Genomic DNA, 16,432 nt, shown 5'->3' with positions numbered 1-16,432 from the left:
GGTCCCTTAATTTTTGCCAGAGCTGTATATATATATATATATATATATATATATATATATATATTTATATATATATATATATATATATAGTTGAGACATTAGAGTTCAGTGCAAAGTTGGCAATCATAGTGACCCTAATTTCTTATCTCACAGATAAATATTAAATATTAAAATCCTTACACATATACATAGAATCATAGAATATTAGAGTTGGAAGGGACCTCCAGGGTCATCGTGTCCAACCCCTGCTCAATGCAGCGCAGTATTTACTAAACTATCTCGGACTGATGTCTGCCCAGCCTCTGTTTGAAGACTTCCATTGAAGGAGAACTCACCACCTCTCATGGCAGCCTGTTCTACTCATTTATCACCTTCACTGTCAAAATTTTTTTTGTAGTATCTAATCTGTATCTTCTCCTTTTCAGTTTCATTCTATTTCTTCTCGTGTGTCCATGTGCAAATAACAATAATGATGATCTCTCTATACTGTAACATCTCTTCAGATATTTGTAGGTAGCTATTTGTAGGCAGCTATTAAGTCTCTTCTTATCCTTCTTTTTTGCAGATTAAACATTCCCAGATCCTTTAACAGTTCCTTGTTTGCAGTCCGCTCACCATCCTGGTAGCTCTTCTCTGAACTTGTCCAGCTTTTCAATGTCTTTTTTAAAATGTGGTGCTCAGAACTGGACACAGTATTCCAAATGAGGCCTGACCAAGGAGGAGTAGAGGGGGATAATTACTTTACATGAGCTAGACACTATGCTTCTCTTAATACATCCCAGAACTGTGTTTGCCTTTTTTGCTGCTACATCACACTGTTGACTCATCTGCACTCTGTGATCTATCAGTATCACAAAGTCTTTTTCATACGTGCTGTTGTGAAAAAGACTTGTTGATACTAAGTGTTGTGTGCTGTAGATGTCATTTTTTTTTTGCCCAGATGTAGAATCTTACATTTCTCACTGTTAAATACCATTCTATTAGTCACTGCCCATTGCTCAAGCTTATCTAGTTTCTTCTGAATTCTTTCTTTGTCTTTTCTAGTGTTGCCTATCCCTCCTAGCCTTGCATCATCTGCAAATTTCATTAGTTTACCTTCAGTTTCCTATCTAGATGATTTAAAAAAATGTTAAACAACACTGAGGCCAGCACAGAGCCTTGTGGTACTGCACTTGAAACACTCTTTCAATTGAATTTGCAACCATTTATCAGCCAGTTATGAAGCCACCTAACCGTAGCCTTGTCAATCCCATATTTGGTCATTTTTTCAATAAGGATAGTATGAGCTACTTTATCAAATGCTTTACTGAAGTCGAGATATATACTATATGTACTGCATTTCCAAGATCCACCCAGTCACTGATTCCATCATAGAAGGAAAATAGATTAGTCTGGCATGACTTGTTTGCTACAAACCCATGCTGGCTCTGGTTACTGTAATTTTTACCAAGTACTTACATTCATGCTGTTTAATAATTTGTTCAAATATCTTTCCTGGTTTAGAAGTAAGGCTCACAGGCCTGTAATTTCCTGGCTCTGTCTTCTTTCCTTTTTTGAAGATAGAGACATTTGCCCTTCTCCAATCTTCTGGAACTTCTCCTGTTCTCCAGGATTGTTCAAAGTTTCTTGCTAGTGGTTCTTCAATTTCCTCTCCTAACTCTTTCAGTGCCCTAGGATATAATTCATCTAGACCAGGAGATTTAAATTAATTTAAATTAGCTAAGTGTTCCCTCACCATTTCTCTGCTTACAGATAGTGTGGATTCTTTTATTCCTTCGATGGCACCGTGAAGATCAATTGATGTTACAATTGCTTTCTTAGAGAATACAGATTGCTTCTTTCTCTGTCAGTAATAGCTAGCCACTTCCTGGTTTGAAGTTGAAGGAGAGTTCAGAGTTAGGAGCACTCGTTTGGAGTAGTTTTCGGAAGATTTCTGCTTAGATTTGATTTGTGTGTGTTTTTCCCTGATCTTCTTCCCATTTGGTGTATCCCGCTTACTCCTCTCTGTTTTCCGCTCTGTTGTTTTGTGAGTGTTTTTGTTTCACCTTTGCTTTTCCCCACACCAGCCAGATGTATTCTCAGCGTAAGACAGGGATAGGTACGTGATCGCCGCACAGAGTGAAAGAACCTATCTAGGGACACTAGAAAGCTCAGAAAGTGTAGGGTTAGTTCAGAGGTGCCCTGTGTCCCCTTCCCTAGTGACAGAGCTCCTGTTTACTCCTGCCTTGCCATATGCCATCTTATTTCCAAAGGAAGTGTGACAAGTTCTGTAACAGTATGGAGGTTATAAACACTAAATATATGGAGGTAGTATTTGTCCTGATATAGTGGCATTATCTGATAATATTTTATGACCTCAGCAAAACTCCTGGAAGTGATAGAGAGCAGTGCTGCAGCTCCCTTTGCACCAACTCTTGGTCGTTTGGTTGGTACAATATTTCAGAATTTGAGTCTCTACTTTGAATTTCCCAGCAGGCCAAAATTTTTCAGAAATTTACATAGTATTGAATCTAGTTGCAAGCTCAAGTACTGATATGACATTCATGGTGCCTATAACATACAAAAGTCACTCCAGGGTTCTCGAGAACCACAAAAGGCATCCAGTTACATTTAGTATACAGTACACTATCTAACTTTCCAACTATTACTATTACTGAGGTGAGCGTCCAGGGCTTCAGAGCGGAGATGGAAAAGATCCCACTCCAACGAGCACTTTATCGCATTCAAACAGTCCCTCACTACTTTCAAGACCACACTCGCCACAGCTAAACAAACCTACTTCTCGTCTCTCATATCCTCCCTGTCTCACAACCCTAAACAGTTATTCAACACCTTCAATTCTCTCCTCCACCCCCAGCACCTCCTCCCTCCCCACTCATCTCAGCTGAAGACTTTGCCTCATTTTTCAAGCAGAAGATTGAGAACATCAGAGACAGTTTTAGTCGACAACCCCCAGAGCCCTTCCTCCCAACTACCCAGCCATCCACCTCAAAAACCAACTTCTCCACCATTACAGAAGATCGACTCTCCACTCTACTCTCAAGATCGCATCTCACCACCTGTGCACTTGACCCGATCCCTTCCCACTTCATCCCAAACCTTGCCACAGTCTTCATCCCAACTCTAACCCATCTATTCAACCTATCACTAACAACTGGTGTTTTCCCCTCAAGCTTTAAACATGCCTCAATCACACCTATCCCCAAAAAGCCCTCTCTTGACCCATCTTCTGTATCTAGCTATCGCCCTATATCACTTCTCCCCTATGCTTCAAAACTACTGGAACAACACGTCCATCTTGAACAGTCCTCCCATCTATCTTCCTGCTCACTTTTCGACCACCTACAATCAGGCTTCCGGTCACACCACTCCACTGAAACTGCCCTAACTAAGGTCACCAATGACCTATTAACCGCCAAGAGAAAGCGACACTACACTATCCTCCTCCTCCTGGACCTGTCCTCTGCCTTTGTCACAGTGGACCATTCCCTATTACTACAGACCCTCTCATCCCTTGGCATCACAGACTTGGCCCTATCGTGGATCTCGTCATACCTAACTGACCGAACATTCAGCGTCTTCCATTCACACACCACCTCCTCACCTCGCTCCCTATCTGTCGGAGTCCCGCAAGGTTCAGTTCTAGGGCCCCTGCTCTTCTCCATTTACACTTTTGGCCTGGGACAGCTCATAGAATCTCACGGTTTTCAGTATCATCTCTATGCTGATGACACATAGATCTACATCTCTGGACCAGATATCACCACCCTACTAAACAGAATCCCTCAATGTCTATTCACTATTTCATCCTTCTTCTCTGCTAGATTTCTAAAACTTAACATGGACAAAACAGAATTGTCTTTCCACCATCTCATGCGACCGCACTCAACGAACCTATCCATTACAGTAAATGGCTGCCCACTCTCCCCAGTCCCACAAGCTCACTGTCTCAGGGTATTCCTTGACACTGATCTCTCCTTCAAACTGCATATCCAAGCCCTTTCCACTTCCTGCCGCCTTCAACTCAAAAATATTTCACAGATCTGTACATTCCAAAACCAAGAATCTGCAAAAACCCAAGTCCATGCCCTCATCATCTCCCACCTTGACTACTGTAACTTCCTGCTCTGTGGCCTCCCCTCTAACACTCTCGCACCCCTCCAATCTATTCTAAACTCTGCTGCCCGACTAATCCACCTGTCCCCCAGCTATTCCCCGGCCTCTCCCCTCTGTCAGTCCCTTCACTGGCTCCCCATTACCCAGAGACTCCAGTACAAAAGCCTAACCATGACATACAAAGCCATCCACAACCTGTCCCCTCCATGCATCTGTGACCTCGTCTCCCTGTACTTTCCTGCACACAACCTCCGATCCTCACAAGATCTCCTTCTCTTCTCCTCTCTTATCTCCTCTTCCCACAATCGCATACAAGATTTCTCTCGCGCATCACCCCTACTCTGGAACTCTCTACCACAACATATCAGACTCTCGCCTACCATCGAAACATTCAGAAAGAACCTGAAGACCCACCTCTTCTGGCAAGCCTACAACCTGCAGTAACCACCGATCGACCAAGCCACTGCACGACCAGCTCTATACTCACCTACTGTATCATCATCCATCCCTTGTAGATTGTGAGCCCTCATGGGCAGGGTCCTCTCTCCTCCTGTACCAGTTGTGATTTGTATTGTTCATGATTATTGTACCTGTTTTTATTATGTATACCCCTCCTCACATGTAAAGCGCCATGGAATAAATGGCGCAAGAATAATAAATAATAATAATAATATTACTATAATTATGTTTTTGATACGTAATGAAGCCATATAGCAGTACATGAATGGTACCTGATACAGAGCTACGCAGAACAGGAACAGCATCATGTAGATGATCTTGTACATGACTATTTTCCCTTCAAAACTGACAAAGAAGAACATCCCACCACAGACGTAAATCCAATACTTCACAAACATTGCCATCACCATGTTCCCTAGAACCTTCATAATATCATTTTCATCTTCTTCTTCAGCTTCCGTTTTTTGTATTTCTTCTTCTAGAAAAAAAAATAATAGCAACAATAAAAAATAAATGAATAAAAACAATAATTACAAAATTACACAGTAAAATAGGTAATACAGTGCTTTGCGAAAGTATTTGGCCCCCTGGAACTTTTCAACCTTTTCCCACATATCATGCTTCAAACATAAAGACACTAAATGTAAATTTTTGGTGAAGAATCAACAACAAGTGCAACACAATTGTGAATTTGAACAAAATTTATTGGTTATTTTACATCTTTGTGGAAATTCAAAAACTGAAAAGTTGGACGTGCAATATTATTCAGCCCCTTTAACTTATTACTTTGTTGCGCCAGCTTTTGCTGCGATTACAACTGCAAATCGCTTGGGGTATGTCTCTATCAGTTTTGTACATTTGATGGAGATCTTTGGCGAACAGCAGTTTTCAGCTTTTTCCACAGATTCTCGATTGGATTGAGGTCTGGACTTTGAGTTGGCCATTCTAACACCTGGATGCGTTTATTTGTGAACATTCCATTGTAGATTTTGCTTTATCTTTGGGATCATTGTCTTGTTGGAAGACAAATCTCCATCCCAGTCTAAGGTCTTTTGCAGACTCCAACAGGTTTTCTTCAAGAATGGTCCTGTATTTGGCTCCATCCACCATCCCATCAATTTTAACCATCTTCCCTGTCCCTGCTGAAGAAAAGCAGGCCCAAACTATGATGCTGCCACCACCATGTTTGACAGTGAGGATGGTGTGTTCAGGGTGATGAGCTGTGTTGCCTTTACGCCAAACATATCGTTTGGCATTGTTGCCAAAAAGTTCGATTTTGGTTTCATCTGACCAGAGCACCTTCTTCCACATGTTTGGTGTGTCTCCCAGGTGGCTTGTTGCAAACTTTAAACAACACTTTTCATGGATATCTTTGAGAAATGGCTTTCTTCTGGCCAATCTTCCATAAAGGCCAGATTTGTGCAGTGTACGACTGATTGTTGTCCTATGGACAGACTGTCCCACCTCAGCTGTGGATCTCTGCAGTTCATCCAGAGTGTTCATGCGCCTCTTGGCTGCATCTCTGATCAGTCTTCTCCTTGTTTGAGATGAAAGTTTAGAGGGACGGCTGGGTCTTGGTAGATTTGCAGTGGTATGATACTCCTTCCATTTCAATATGATCGCTTGCACAGTGCTCCTTGGGATGATTAAAATTTTGGAAATCATTTTGTATCCAAATCCGGCTTTAAACTTCTCCACAACAGTATCACAGACCTAAGTACAAGAAAAAAGACACGGCACTGCTCTCATTTATAACCACTGAAAACCATGAAAGACCACTGCTATGTGCCGCTGCTGGGTCTGCAGATGCCGAGAGGACAACCGGGTGCACTTGAAAGCAGAAAATGCATGAATCCAACAAGAAAAAATAAAAGAAAGTGCACTCACCGGTCCTTCTGAGTTATTCAGCCTTTATTCAGAGGCTGAATAACTCAGAAGGACCGGTGAGTGCACTTTCTTTTATTTTTTCTTGTTAGTATCACAGACCTGCCTGTTGTGGTTCTTGGTCTTCATGATGCTCTCTGTGCTTCAAGCAGAACCCTGAGACTATCACAGAGCAGGTGGATTATATTGATCACCATTAGGAATTAAGGACAATATTGGATCATTCAGAGATCCACAATGAACTTCTGGAGTGAGTTTGCTGCACTGAAAGTAAAGGGGCCGAATAATATTGAATGCCCCATTTTTCAGTTTTTAAATTTCCTCCAAAATTAAAAATAAGTAAATAACCAATAAATTTTGTTCAACTTCACAGTTGTGTTCCACTTGTTGTTGATTCTTCGCCAAAAATTTACATTTCATATCTTTATGGTTGAAGCATGATATGTGGGAAAAGGTTGAAAAGTTCCAGAGGGCCGAATACTTTTGCAAGGCACTGTATATGAATTCCTTGAATCCAGCGTTAATGGGACTTGATAAATGCAGATAATTTGATATTCTGGATAATGAAATAGCCATACAAAAATAATCCCCAAACTATTCTGACAAACTCCCTCACTGTTTCACACTTTTCTGGACTTGTGAGTTTCTATCATACTGGAACCTTATGCTGTAAATAAGTTTGGGATTATAAGACCTTCTGGTTTACTGGATGTCAGATTACTTTCCTACCTTTATCTTGGCTTCCAATTTTAATTTCTGATAATGTTGCTTCTTGTGCTTTTAATATTTTTTGCTCTGTAAGGTGTTGTCTCAGCAAAAGCCAGAAGGTAACATTGAAAAGTATCTATAACAAGTAAAAAAAGAGATATTTAACATTTGTTTACTTTTTTCTTTTCCATGCATCATATATTATCCTCATTTGCCATTATGGAATTTATGAAGGGTAAAAGTCACATTTTTGGTATGAGGATTAATGATGAAAAAGAAGAAATAAATAATGGAGATCAAAGAGTGTGCATCTAACATGAGCACACACAGCTGTCACAACTATGTTAATGATGAAAGCCATGATGCCAATGTGTACACAGCTTAAAGGGAACCTGTCACCTGAATTTGGCGGGACCAGTTTTTGGTCATATGGGCGGAGATTTTGGGTTTGATTCACCCTTTCCTTACCCGCTGGTTGCCTTGTGCAGGCGTGTACTACGGAGGACATAGAATGAACTTCAATCCAATATTGCGGCCAGCATGCAGCCAGCGGGTAAGGAAAGGGTGAATCAAACACCCGAAAACTCCAACCATATGACCAAAAACTGGTCCCGCCAAATTCAGGTGACAGGTTCCCTTTAAGACCAGTTTCACAAGTACATTTACTTCCGGTACCAGAAAAAAACGGTACTGGAGATGACAGTGTCTGTGTGTGTAATACTTGCAGCAAACGTGTGGCAATCATGTGCCGCCCGTGTGCCGCATCAGTACCACACAGACGTGCACCAGGGAAGAAGCGCTACAGTAAGCGCTGTTCCCCGGCAACAGGTGCTGAAGACGCTCTCATCATTCTCCCCTGCTCTGTCAGTGATCGGCGCGAGCAAGGGAGAATGATGAGAGTTGTATTCAAGTGATCACAATGTCAGCAGGCGGCGGCTGATGGGACTATTACTCCCATCAATCTACGCCTGCTGCCACTAATAACAGTGACAGCAGGAGCGGCTGATGGGGATATTCATCAGCTGCCGCCCGGCTATAAATAAATAAATGAAAAATCCAGCGTGGCTTCCCCTCTATTTTCTATAACCAGACAGGCAAAACTCACAGCTGGGGGCTGCAACCCTCAACTATCAGCTTCAGCAAGTCTAGTTATTAAGGCTACTTCCCACATTGTTTTTCTTAATTATTTAAATAAATAATTAAAAAAAAAGATTGGGGTCCCCCCTATTTATGACAACCAGTCTTGCTAAAGCTGACAGCTAGAGGCTGGTATTCACAGGCTGGTAAGGGGCCATTGCAGCCTGCAGCTGCCCAGAAAAGGCACATCTATTAGATGCCCCAATTCTGGCGCTTTGCCTGGCTCGTCCCACTTGCCCTGTAGATGTCAGCTTTAGCAAGGTTGGTTGTCAAAAATAGGGGGACCCCATGACATTTTTTAAATTATTTATTTAAATAATTATAAAAACAGCATGGGGACCCCTCTATTCTTGATAACCAACCCTGCTGAAGGTGACAGCTGAGCGTTGCAGCCCACAGCTCTGAGTTTTGCCTGGCTGGTTATAGAAAATACAGGGGAACCCGAGCTGGGTTTTTCAGTCATTTATTTATTTATAGAGCAGGGGGCAGCTGATGAATACTCCCGTCAGCCGCTCCTGCTGTCACGGTTAGTGTCAGCAGACGTAGGCTGATGGAAGTAATAGTCCCATCAGCTGCAGCCTTCTGTCATAGTGATCACTTGAATGCAACTCTCATCATTCTCGCCTGCTCGCACCGATCACAGGCAGAGCAGGGGAGAATGATGAGAGCCGTCTTCAGCACTCAGCTCCCGGAAACAACGCTTATTGTAGCACTGCATCTCAGGCGTCGGTACATGTCACACAAATGACATTCATGCGTGTTCTCTGTGTGCACGTGTGCGGGACGTTTGTAGCCAGTTTTGACAGTAAAAACCGGACATGTCAGCGTGCACAGATCTACGTGTGTCAGTGCCTGCTGTACGTGTGAAAATTGTCACCACACGTACCGGAGACATGGACATGTGAAAGAGCCCATAGAGCTCATGAAGACGTCTGTGCAACACAGTCCGAGCACAGACTGCAATACAAGGACTGTTGACATTAGGAGATTATTTTTTGACAAATTTAAGAACAAGATGACACTCAGAAGGGCACACAATATACTGCAGTGCACATCTTATTACTATGTGTATATTTAAAATAGTCTCTAAGGTTAGTTGAGAAAATATTTGTGCAAATTGCTCACCTTTGATGCTAGTTCCTCTGGTTTCTTATGTTCAAGAAGACCTGAAATATCTTTAAGCTCTGCAGGCAAATCAAAGCTCCAAATATATTGTAAAGTTACCAATAAATTGCCATAAATAACCATAAAGGGTGAACTAAGCATGGCATATCTCCTTCTATCACGAATCATCCAGAGGGCGCAAGACCAGATTAGCAATACAAAGGTTAGCCAGCTGTGATACGTAATACTCCAAGCCTAGTAGTGACAAAAAAACAAGAGAAGAAAAAAGGCACTGAATCAGGAGACAATGAGCAAATAGGCGCAATTTTAACCTTAATTTAAAACATGTACTGAACACAACAATGGATGTTTACCACTAGTAACAAAGGGTGATATGGCAAATCTTATATACGGTGAGTGACAACCATCTGCTGTATAGGAAAGACCATTCGGAAATTAGTGTAGTGTAAACCGAAAGAAAAAAAGCCAGAATAAAAGGCCAAAGAAAATAGGAGAATAAAAAAAAGAATTAAAAAATATTAAGCCTAAAATACCATTATTAGTAAAGGTATATACAGTGGGGAAAAAAGTATTTAGTCAGCCACCAACTGTACAAGTTCTCCCACTTAAAAAGATGAGAGAGGCATGTAATTGACATCATAGGTAGACCACAACTATGAGAGTCAAAATGAGAAAACAAATCCAGAAAATCAACTTGTCTGATTTGGCAAGATTTTGCAAATTATGGTGGAAAATAAGTATTTGGTCACCGAAAAACATGCAAGATTTCTGGCTCTCACAGACTTGTAACTTCTTCTTTAAGAGGCTCCTCTGTCCTCCACTCATTACCTGTAGTAATGGCACCTGTTTGAACTTGTTATCAGTATAAAAAACACCAATAAAAAATCTAAAAACAATTGTTGTATAATATGTGATAAAAAAAAATACAAACACTCACAACAAGGTGCTTAGTGCAAAGTGCTAAGTGGGAAAAGAGTTATGTAGCTATGAAAATAGTTTTAATCACAATGGATTACATGACTGTGGGCAAGGTAGTAAAATTAATTAAAATGGTCACAATGGACCATATTAGCAAGTGACTGTGGAAAGAAGGACTGATAGATACAAGGAGAAAGCGTCCTGTGGGTTGGAAGAGTTGATTACATGGGTGTCGGTAGTCTCTAGTGCGGCACAATCCCCGACGCGCATTTCGGAACTTTTCCTTCGTCACTTGCTTAATATTGTCCATTGCGACCACTTAGCAATTTGCACTTTGTGGTCTCCCTTTAGATAACTTTGCTACTGCTATACTTGCATATAATTTTCTAGCATATTTTACCTGGTGTGGTGGTCTCGAATACATATTTTTAATATTTTAAATTTAAACCTACTATTTGTACAAATCATGTGCTACCATTCGTGTGGGCACCTCTTTTGTTTGCAGTGCTATATACCGTTACTAATAAAGGTATTTTAACCTTAATATTTTTTAATTCTATTTTTTATTGTCCTATTTTCTTTGATCTTTTGTTTGGGGCTATTTTCTTTGGGTGTACACCAATTTCAACCTTGCATAATTATTTCTACACCACCCAGTGGCAGCACGGTGGATTAGTGGTTAGTACTGAAGCCTTGCATTGATGGGATACTAGCATCAAATCCCTCCAAGGACAACATCTGCAAGGATTTTATGTTTTCCCTGTGTTTATGTGGGTTTCCTCACATCCTTCAGATACTGATAGGGAAATTAGATTGTCTGAATGGGAACAGTAATGATGACAACATATATAAAGGCCTCTTTCACAAGTCTGTCACCACACATACCGGAGACACCGACATACATAGTTCCATTCAAGTGAATGGGTCTGTGCACATATCAGTGCGTTTCTACAGACCGCGTGTCTGTGGGCAAAACACATTAACATGTCCGTTTTTTAATGTCAGCACGGGCCGCAAAACGTCCCGCACACATTACTTGGATGAAACACATGGATGTCAACTGTGTGACACGCCTCGGTGCCAAGGAAGAAGTGGTACAGTAAGCGCTGTTCCCCAGCACCTGGTGCCGAAGATGCTCTCATCATTCTCCCCTGCTCTGCCAACGTTCAGAGCGAACAGGGTAGAATGATGAGAGTTGTATTCAAAAGAGAACAATGACAACAGGCGGCGGCTGATGGAAGTATTACTCCCATCAGCCTACACCTGCTGTCGCTAATGACAGTGACAGCAGCAGCGGCTGATGGAAGTATTCCTCACCTGCCACCTGCGCTATAAATAAATAAAAAACCCAGCGTGGATTCCCCTGTATTTTCTGTAATCAGCAAGGCAAAACTCAGAAGTGGGGGCTGCAACCCTCAGCTGTCAGTCTTAGCAAGGATGGTTATGCAGAATAGAGGGGTCCCATGCTGTTGTTGTTAATTATTTAAATAAATAACTTAAAAAAATGGCGTGGGGCCTCCCCCATTATTGACAACCAGTCTTGCTAAAGCTGACAGCTGGGGGCTGGTAAATAAACAAATGTGTTTTGTTTAATTTCTAATAAAAGACTTTATACTTGCTGTGTCTTTATTTACCATGTAACTATAGGATTAGTAATGGACTCTTATAGACACTTCTAAAATACTAAAATACTAAGCAATGGGCTTGATGCCACGTGACAATACAAAGGTGGCATCAACCCCACAAATACGAACCCAACTTGCCACCTCTACAGGGCAAGTAAGAAGAGCCGGGCAAAGCACCAGAACTGGCGCATTTAATAGGTGCGCCTTTTCTGAGCAGCTGTGGGCTGCTATTTTTAGGCTGGGGGGCCTATATCAATGGCCTCTTATCAGCCTAAGAATACCAGCCCCTTGCTGTCAGCTTTAGCAAGGTTGGTTGTCAAAAATGGGGGGGATCCCACTTGGTTTTTTTTTAAATTATTTATTTAACCCCTTAACCCCCAAAGCTTTTTTTGGTTTTGCGTTTTTCGTTCCTCTTCTTCTCCGAGCCATAACTTTTTTATTTTTCCGTCAATATGGCCATGTGAAAGCTTGTTTTTTGCGGAACGAATTGTAATTTTGAATGACAACATTGGTGTTACCATGTTGTGTACTAGAAAACGGGAAAAAAGTTCCAAGTGTGGTGAAATTGCAAAAAAAGTGCAATCCCACACTTGTTTTTTGTTGGTTCATTAAATGCTAAAGCTGACCTGTCATTATGTTTCACCAAGTCATTATGAGTTCTTAGACATCAAACATGTCTAGGTGAGTGAAAAAAATTCCAAACTTTGTTAAAAAAAATCAATTTTCCGATACCCATAGCGTCTCCATTTTTTGTGATCTTGCGTTGCGTACGGGCTTAATTTTTGCGTGCTGAGCTGACATATTTAATGATACCATTTTGGTGCAGATACGACCTTTTCATCGTCGGTTATTGCATTTTAATGCAATGTCGCGGCGACCAAAAAATTCAGAATTCTGGCGTTTTGACTTTTTTCTCGCTATGCCGTTTAGCGATCAGGTTAAATCTTTTTTTATTGATAGATCAGGCAATTCTGAACGTGGTGATACCAAATATGTGTATGTTTGATTTTATTTTCATTGTTTTATTTCGAATGGGGCAAAAGGGGGGTGATTTGAACTTTTATATATTTTTTATATATATTTTTAAACACATTTTTTTTTGGCATGCTTCAATAATCTCCAAAGGAGACTAGAAGCTGCCACAACCTGATCGGCTCTGCTACATAGAGGCGATGATCAGATCGCCTACATATAGCAGATTTACTCACTTGCTGAGTGCCGACCACTGGGTGACACTCACAGCAAACCGGCACTGAAAACCATAGAGGTCTTCAGGAGACCTCCAATTGTAATGCCAACACACCGATGACTCGCGATCACGTGACGGGGGTCACCGGTGTGTGTATTTTTAGCACGATTGCCGAAAGCGCTTGTTAAATGCCACTGTCAGAGTTTGACAGTGGAATTTAACTGGTTAATATCCACGGGTGGATTGCAATTCCACCCGCGGCTATTGCGGGCACATGTCAGCTGACATGTCCCCGGAAAGATGTGGGCTCACCGCTGGAGCCCACATCAAAGGGAGGGAGTCAATCATCGGCGGAAAGGGGTTAAAAAATTTAAAAAACAGCGTGGCATCCACTCTATTCTTGATAGCCAGCCTTGCTGAAGCTGACAGTTGAGGGTTGCAGCTCCCAGCTGTGAATTTTGCCTTGCTGGTTATAGAAAATAGCGGGGAACCCACAACATTTTTTAATTTAAATTATTTATTTACAGCGCAGGAGCCGGCTGATAAATATTCCCATCAGCCACTCCTGCTGTCATTGATATTAGTGGCAGCAGGTGTAGGCTGATGGGAGTAAGGCTACGTGCACACGTTCAGGTTTTTCCGCTTTTTTTCCACGTTTCTTCGCGATAAAAATGCATAAAAAACGCAAACATATGCATCCTATCATTTAGAATGAATTCTGCAATTTTTGTGCACATGATTTGATTTTTTCTGCGAAAAAAACACATCGCGGTAAAAAAAACAGCATGTTCATTAATTTTGCTGATGCGTTTTTCCCGCTATTTAATGCATTGGGAAAAAAACGCAAAAAAATGCACAAAAACGCGCAAAAAACGTGTCAAAAAGGCATAAAAAACACGAAAAAAACGCATGCGGATTTCTGGCAGAAATGTCCGTTTTTTGTCAGGAAATTTCTGCAAGAAATCCTGACCGTGTGCACATACCCTAATAGTCCCATTAGCCGCCGCCTGCTGTTATTGTTATCACTTGAATATAACTCTCATCATTCTCCCCGCTGATCAACAGCAGAGCAGGGGAGAATGATGAGAGCTGTCTTCAGCGCCCGGCGTCGGTGAACAGCGTTTACAGTACTGCTTCTTCCCTGGTGCACATCCGTGTGGTACTGGTGCAGCACACAGTTGCCACACGTGTGCCGCAAGTATTACACACACAAACACAAGGACACTGTCATCTCCAGTGCCCTTTTTTTTCCAGTATCGGAAATATCTGGATATGTTAAACAGGCCTAAGGGAGTAAAATAATTCAAGGGTTTATAAAACATAGTGGGAATTTTATGTGTATGGGAGCCTGATCATTTGCTTCATTCAAAGAATATTTCCCATTGAAAGAAACATGAATTCTCAGCACCTTTATGGAGGAATGAAGAGATATGTGTACGGACACCTTTTAAGACATTAATTTAGGTAGCATTTAAAACATGGCTTCTCATTGCTTTTTTTTCTGAATTAGTATAAATGCTTTATTTGGCTAGCTGTATTGTTTTCTCTTATAAGGGTAGATATTCTTACATACTGTATCTAAATCTGCAGTTAATCTGCTACATGTAAACAAGCCCTTGATATTTTATATCTATGTACAGTAATATACAAAAAACTGATATGAAATAAGAAACCAAAAGAGCATTTTTATCATCATACCATCATAGAAATAAGAGCACAGATGTAACTCTGCTTCATGATGAACTGCAGCGCTACCACCAGAGCATGAACTTTAGCATTTTCCTTTTTCTCAGACAGATCCTCTTCCACCTCCTGCTCCTCCTCTTCTTCTTCTTTCTTTTCTAATGGAAAACATGTTAGTAATTCTCCATCATAAAAAATACGCAGAATTTACATGAAATACACTCTCAGGATCATTACAGTGCAAGTGAAGCAGTCAAGTCATTACACTGCAGCTCCTGGGTTATATTAGACCCAGTACAGGCCTTATACTACTGAGCAAGATGGCAGTGAAGAATAAGGACAACCAAACATGGTCGTAAAAGAAGGCGTACTGGTGTGTATATATATATATATATATACACACTGCTTAAAAAAATAAAGGAAACACTCAAATAGCGCATCCTAGATGTGAATGAATGAAATATTCTCATTGAATATTTTGTTCTGTACAAATTTGAATGTGCTGTCAACAAAATTACACAAAAGTCATCAATGGAAATCACATTTATTTACCAATGGATGCCTGGATTTGGAACGATACTGAAAATCAAAGTGGAAAATCAAATAAAAGGCTGGTCCAACTTCAGTGGAAATGCCTCAAAACAGGGAAATGATGCTCAGTAGTGTGTGTTCCCTCCACGTTCCTGTATGACCTCCATAGAATGCCTGGGCATGCTCCTGATGAGGCGGCACATGGTCTCCTGAGGGATCTCCTCCCAGACTCCCAGACCTGGACTAAAGCATCCGCCAATTCCTGGACAGTCTGTGGTGCAACGTGACGTTGGTGGATGGTGCGAGACATGATGTCCAAGATGTGTTCAATCAGATTCAGGTCTGGGGAACGGGCGGGCCAGTCCATAGCATCAATGCTTTCATCTTTCAGGAACTGCTGACACACTCCAGCCACATGAGGTCTGGCATTATCCTGCATTAGGAGGAATCCAGGGTCAACCGCACCAGCATATGGTCTCACAAGGGGTCTGAGGATCTCATCTCAGTATCAAATGGCAGTCAGGCTACCTCTGGCGAGCACACGGAGGGCTGTGCGGCCCTCCAAAGAAATGCCACCCCACACCATTACTGGCCCATAGCCAAACCGGTCATGTTGAAGGATGTCGCAGGCAGCAGATCGCTCTCCACGGCATCTCCAGACTCATGTGCTCAGTGTGAACCTGCTTTCATCTGTGAAGAGCACAGGGCGCCAGTGCCGAATTTGCCAATCCTGGTGCTCTGTGGCAAATGCCAAGCATCCTGCACAGTGTTGGGCTGTGAGCACAACCCCCATATGTGGATGTCAGGCACTGAGGCCATCCTCATGGAGTCGGTTTCTATCCGTTTCTGCAGACACATGCACATTTGTGGCCTGCTGGAGGTCATTTTGCAGGGCTCTGGCAGTGGTTCTCCTGTTCCTCCTTGCACAAAGGTTGAGGTAGCGGTCCTGCTGCTGGGTTGTTGCCCTCCTATGGCCCCCTCCACATCTCCTGGTGTACTGTCCTGTCTCCTGGTAGCACCTCCAGCCTCTGGGCACTATGCTGACAGACAGAGCAAA

At 41.9% G+C, this 16,432-nt stretch overlaps 1 protein-coding gene across 1 annotated transcript in view; it reads right to left on the bottom strand.

Moving 5' to 3' along the window:
• PIEZO2 (piezo type mechanosensitive ion channel component 2) overlaps positions 1 to 16,432 on the bottom strand; it is a 628,465-nt gene that overhangs the window by 186,694 nt on the left and 425,339 nt on the right. The window contains exons 12-15 of the mRNA XM_069731039.1: positions 14,860 to 15,002; positions 9,430 to 9,663; positions 7,189 to 7,303; positions 4,848 to 5,053 (exon numbers count right to left, since the gene is read on the bottom strand). Coding sequence (XP_069587140.1) covers positions 4,848 to 5,053; positions 7,189 to 7,303; positions 9,430 to 9,663; positions 14,860 to 15,002 — 698 coding nt within the window. The remainder of the gene's footprint in view (positions 1 to 4,847; positions 5,054 to 7,188; positions 7,304 to 9,429; positions 9,664 to 14,859; positions 15,003 to 16,432) is intronic.

The sequence above is a fragment of the Ranitomeya imitator genome, chromosome 6, assembly GCF_032444005.1.
Source record: "Ranitomeya imitator isolate aRanImi1 chromosome 6, aRanImi1.pri, whole genome shotgun sequence".
Lineage (NCBI taxonomy): Eukaryota > Metazoa > Chordata > Amphibia > Anura > Dendrobatidae > Ranitomeya > Ranitomeya imitator.
This window is presented reverse-complemented; position numbering and strand designations above follow the sequence as displayed.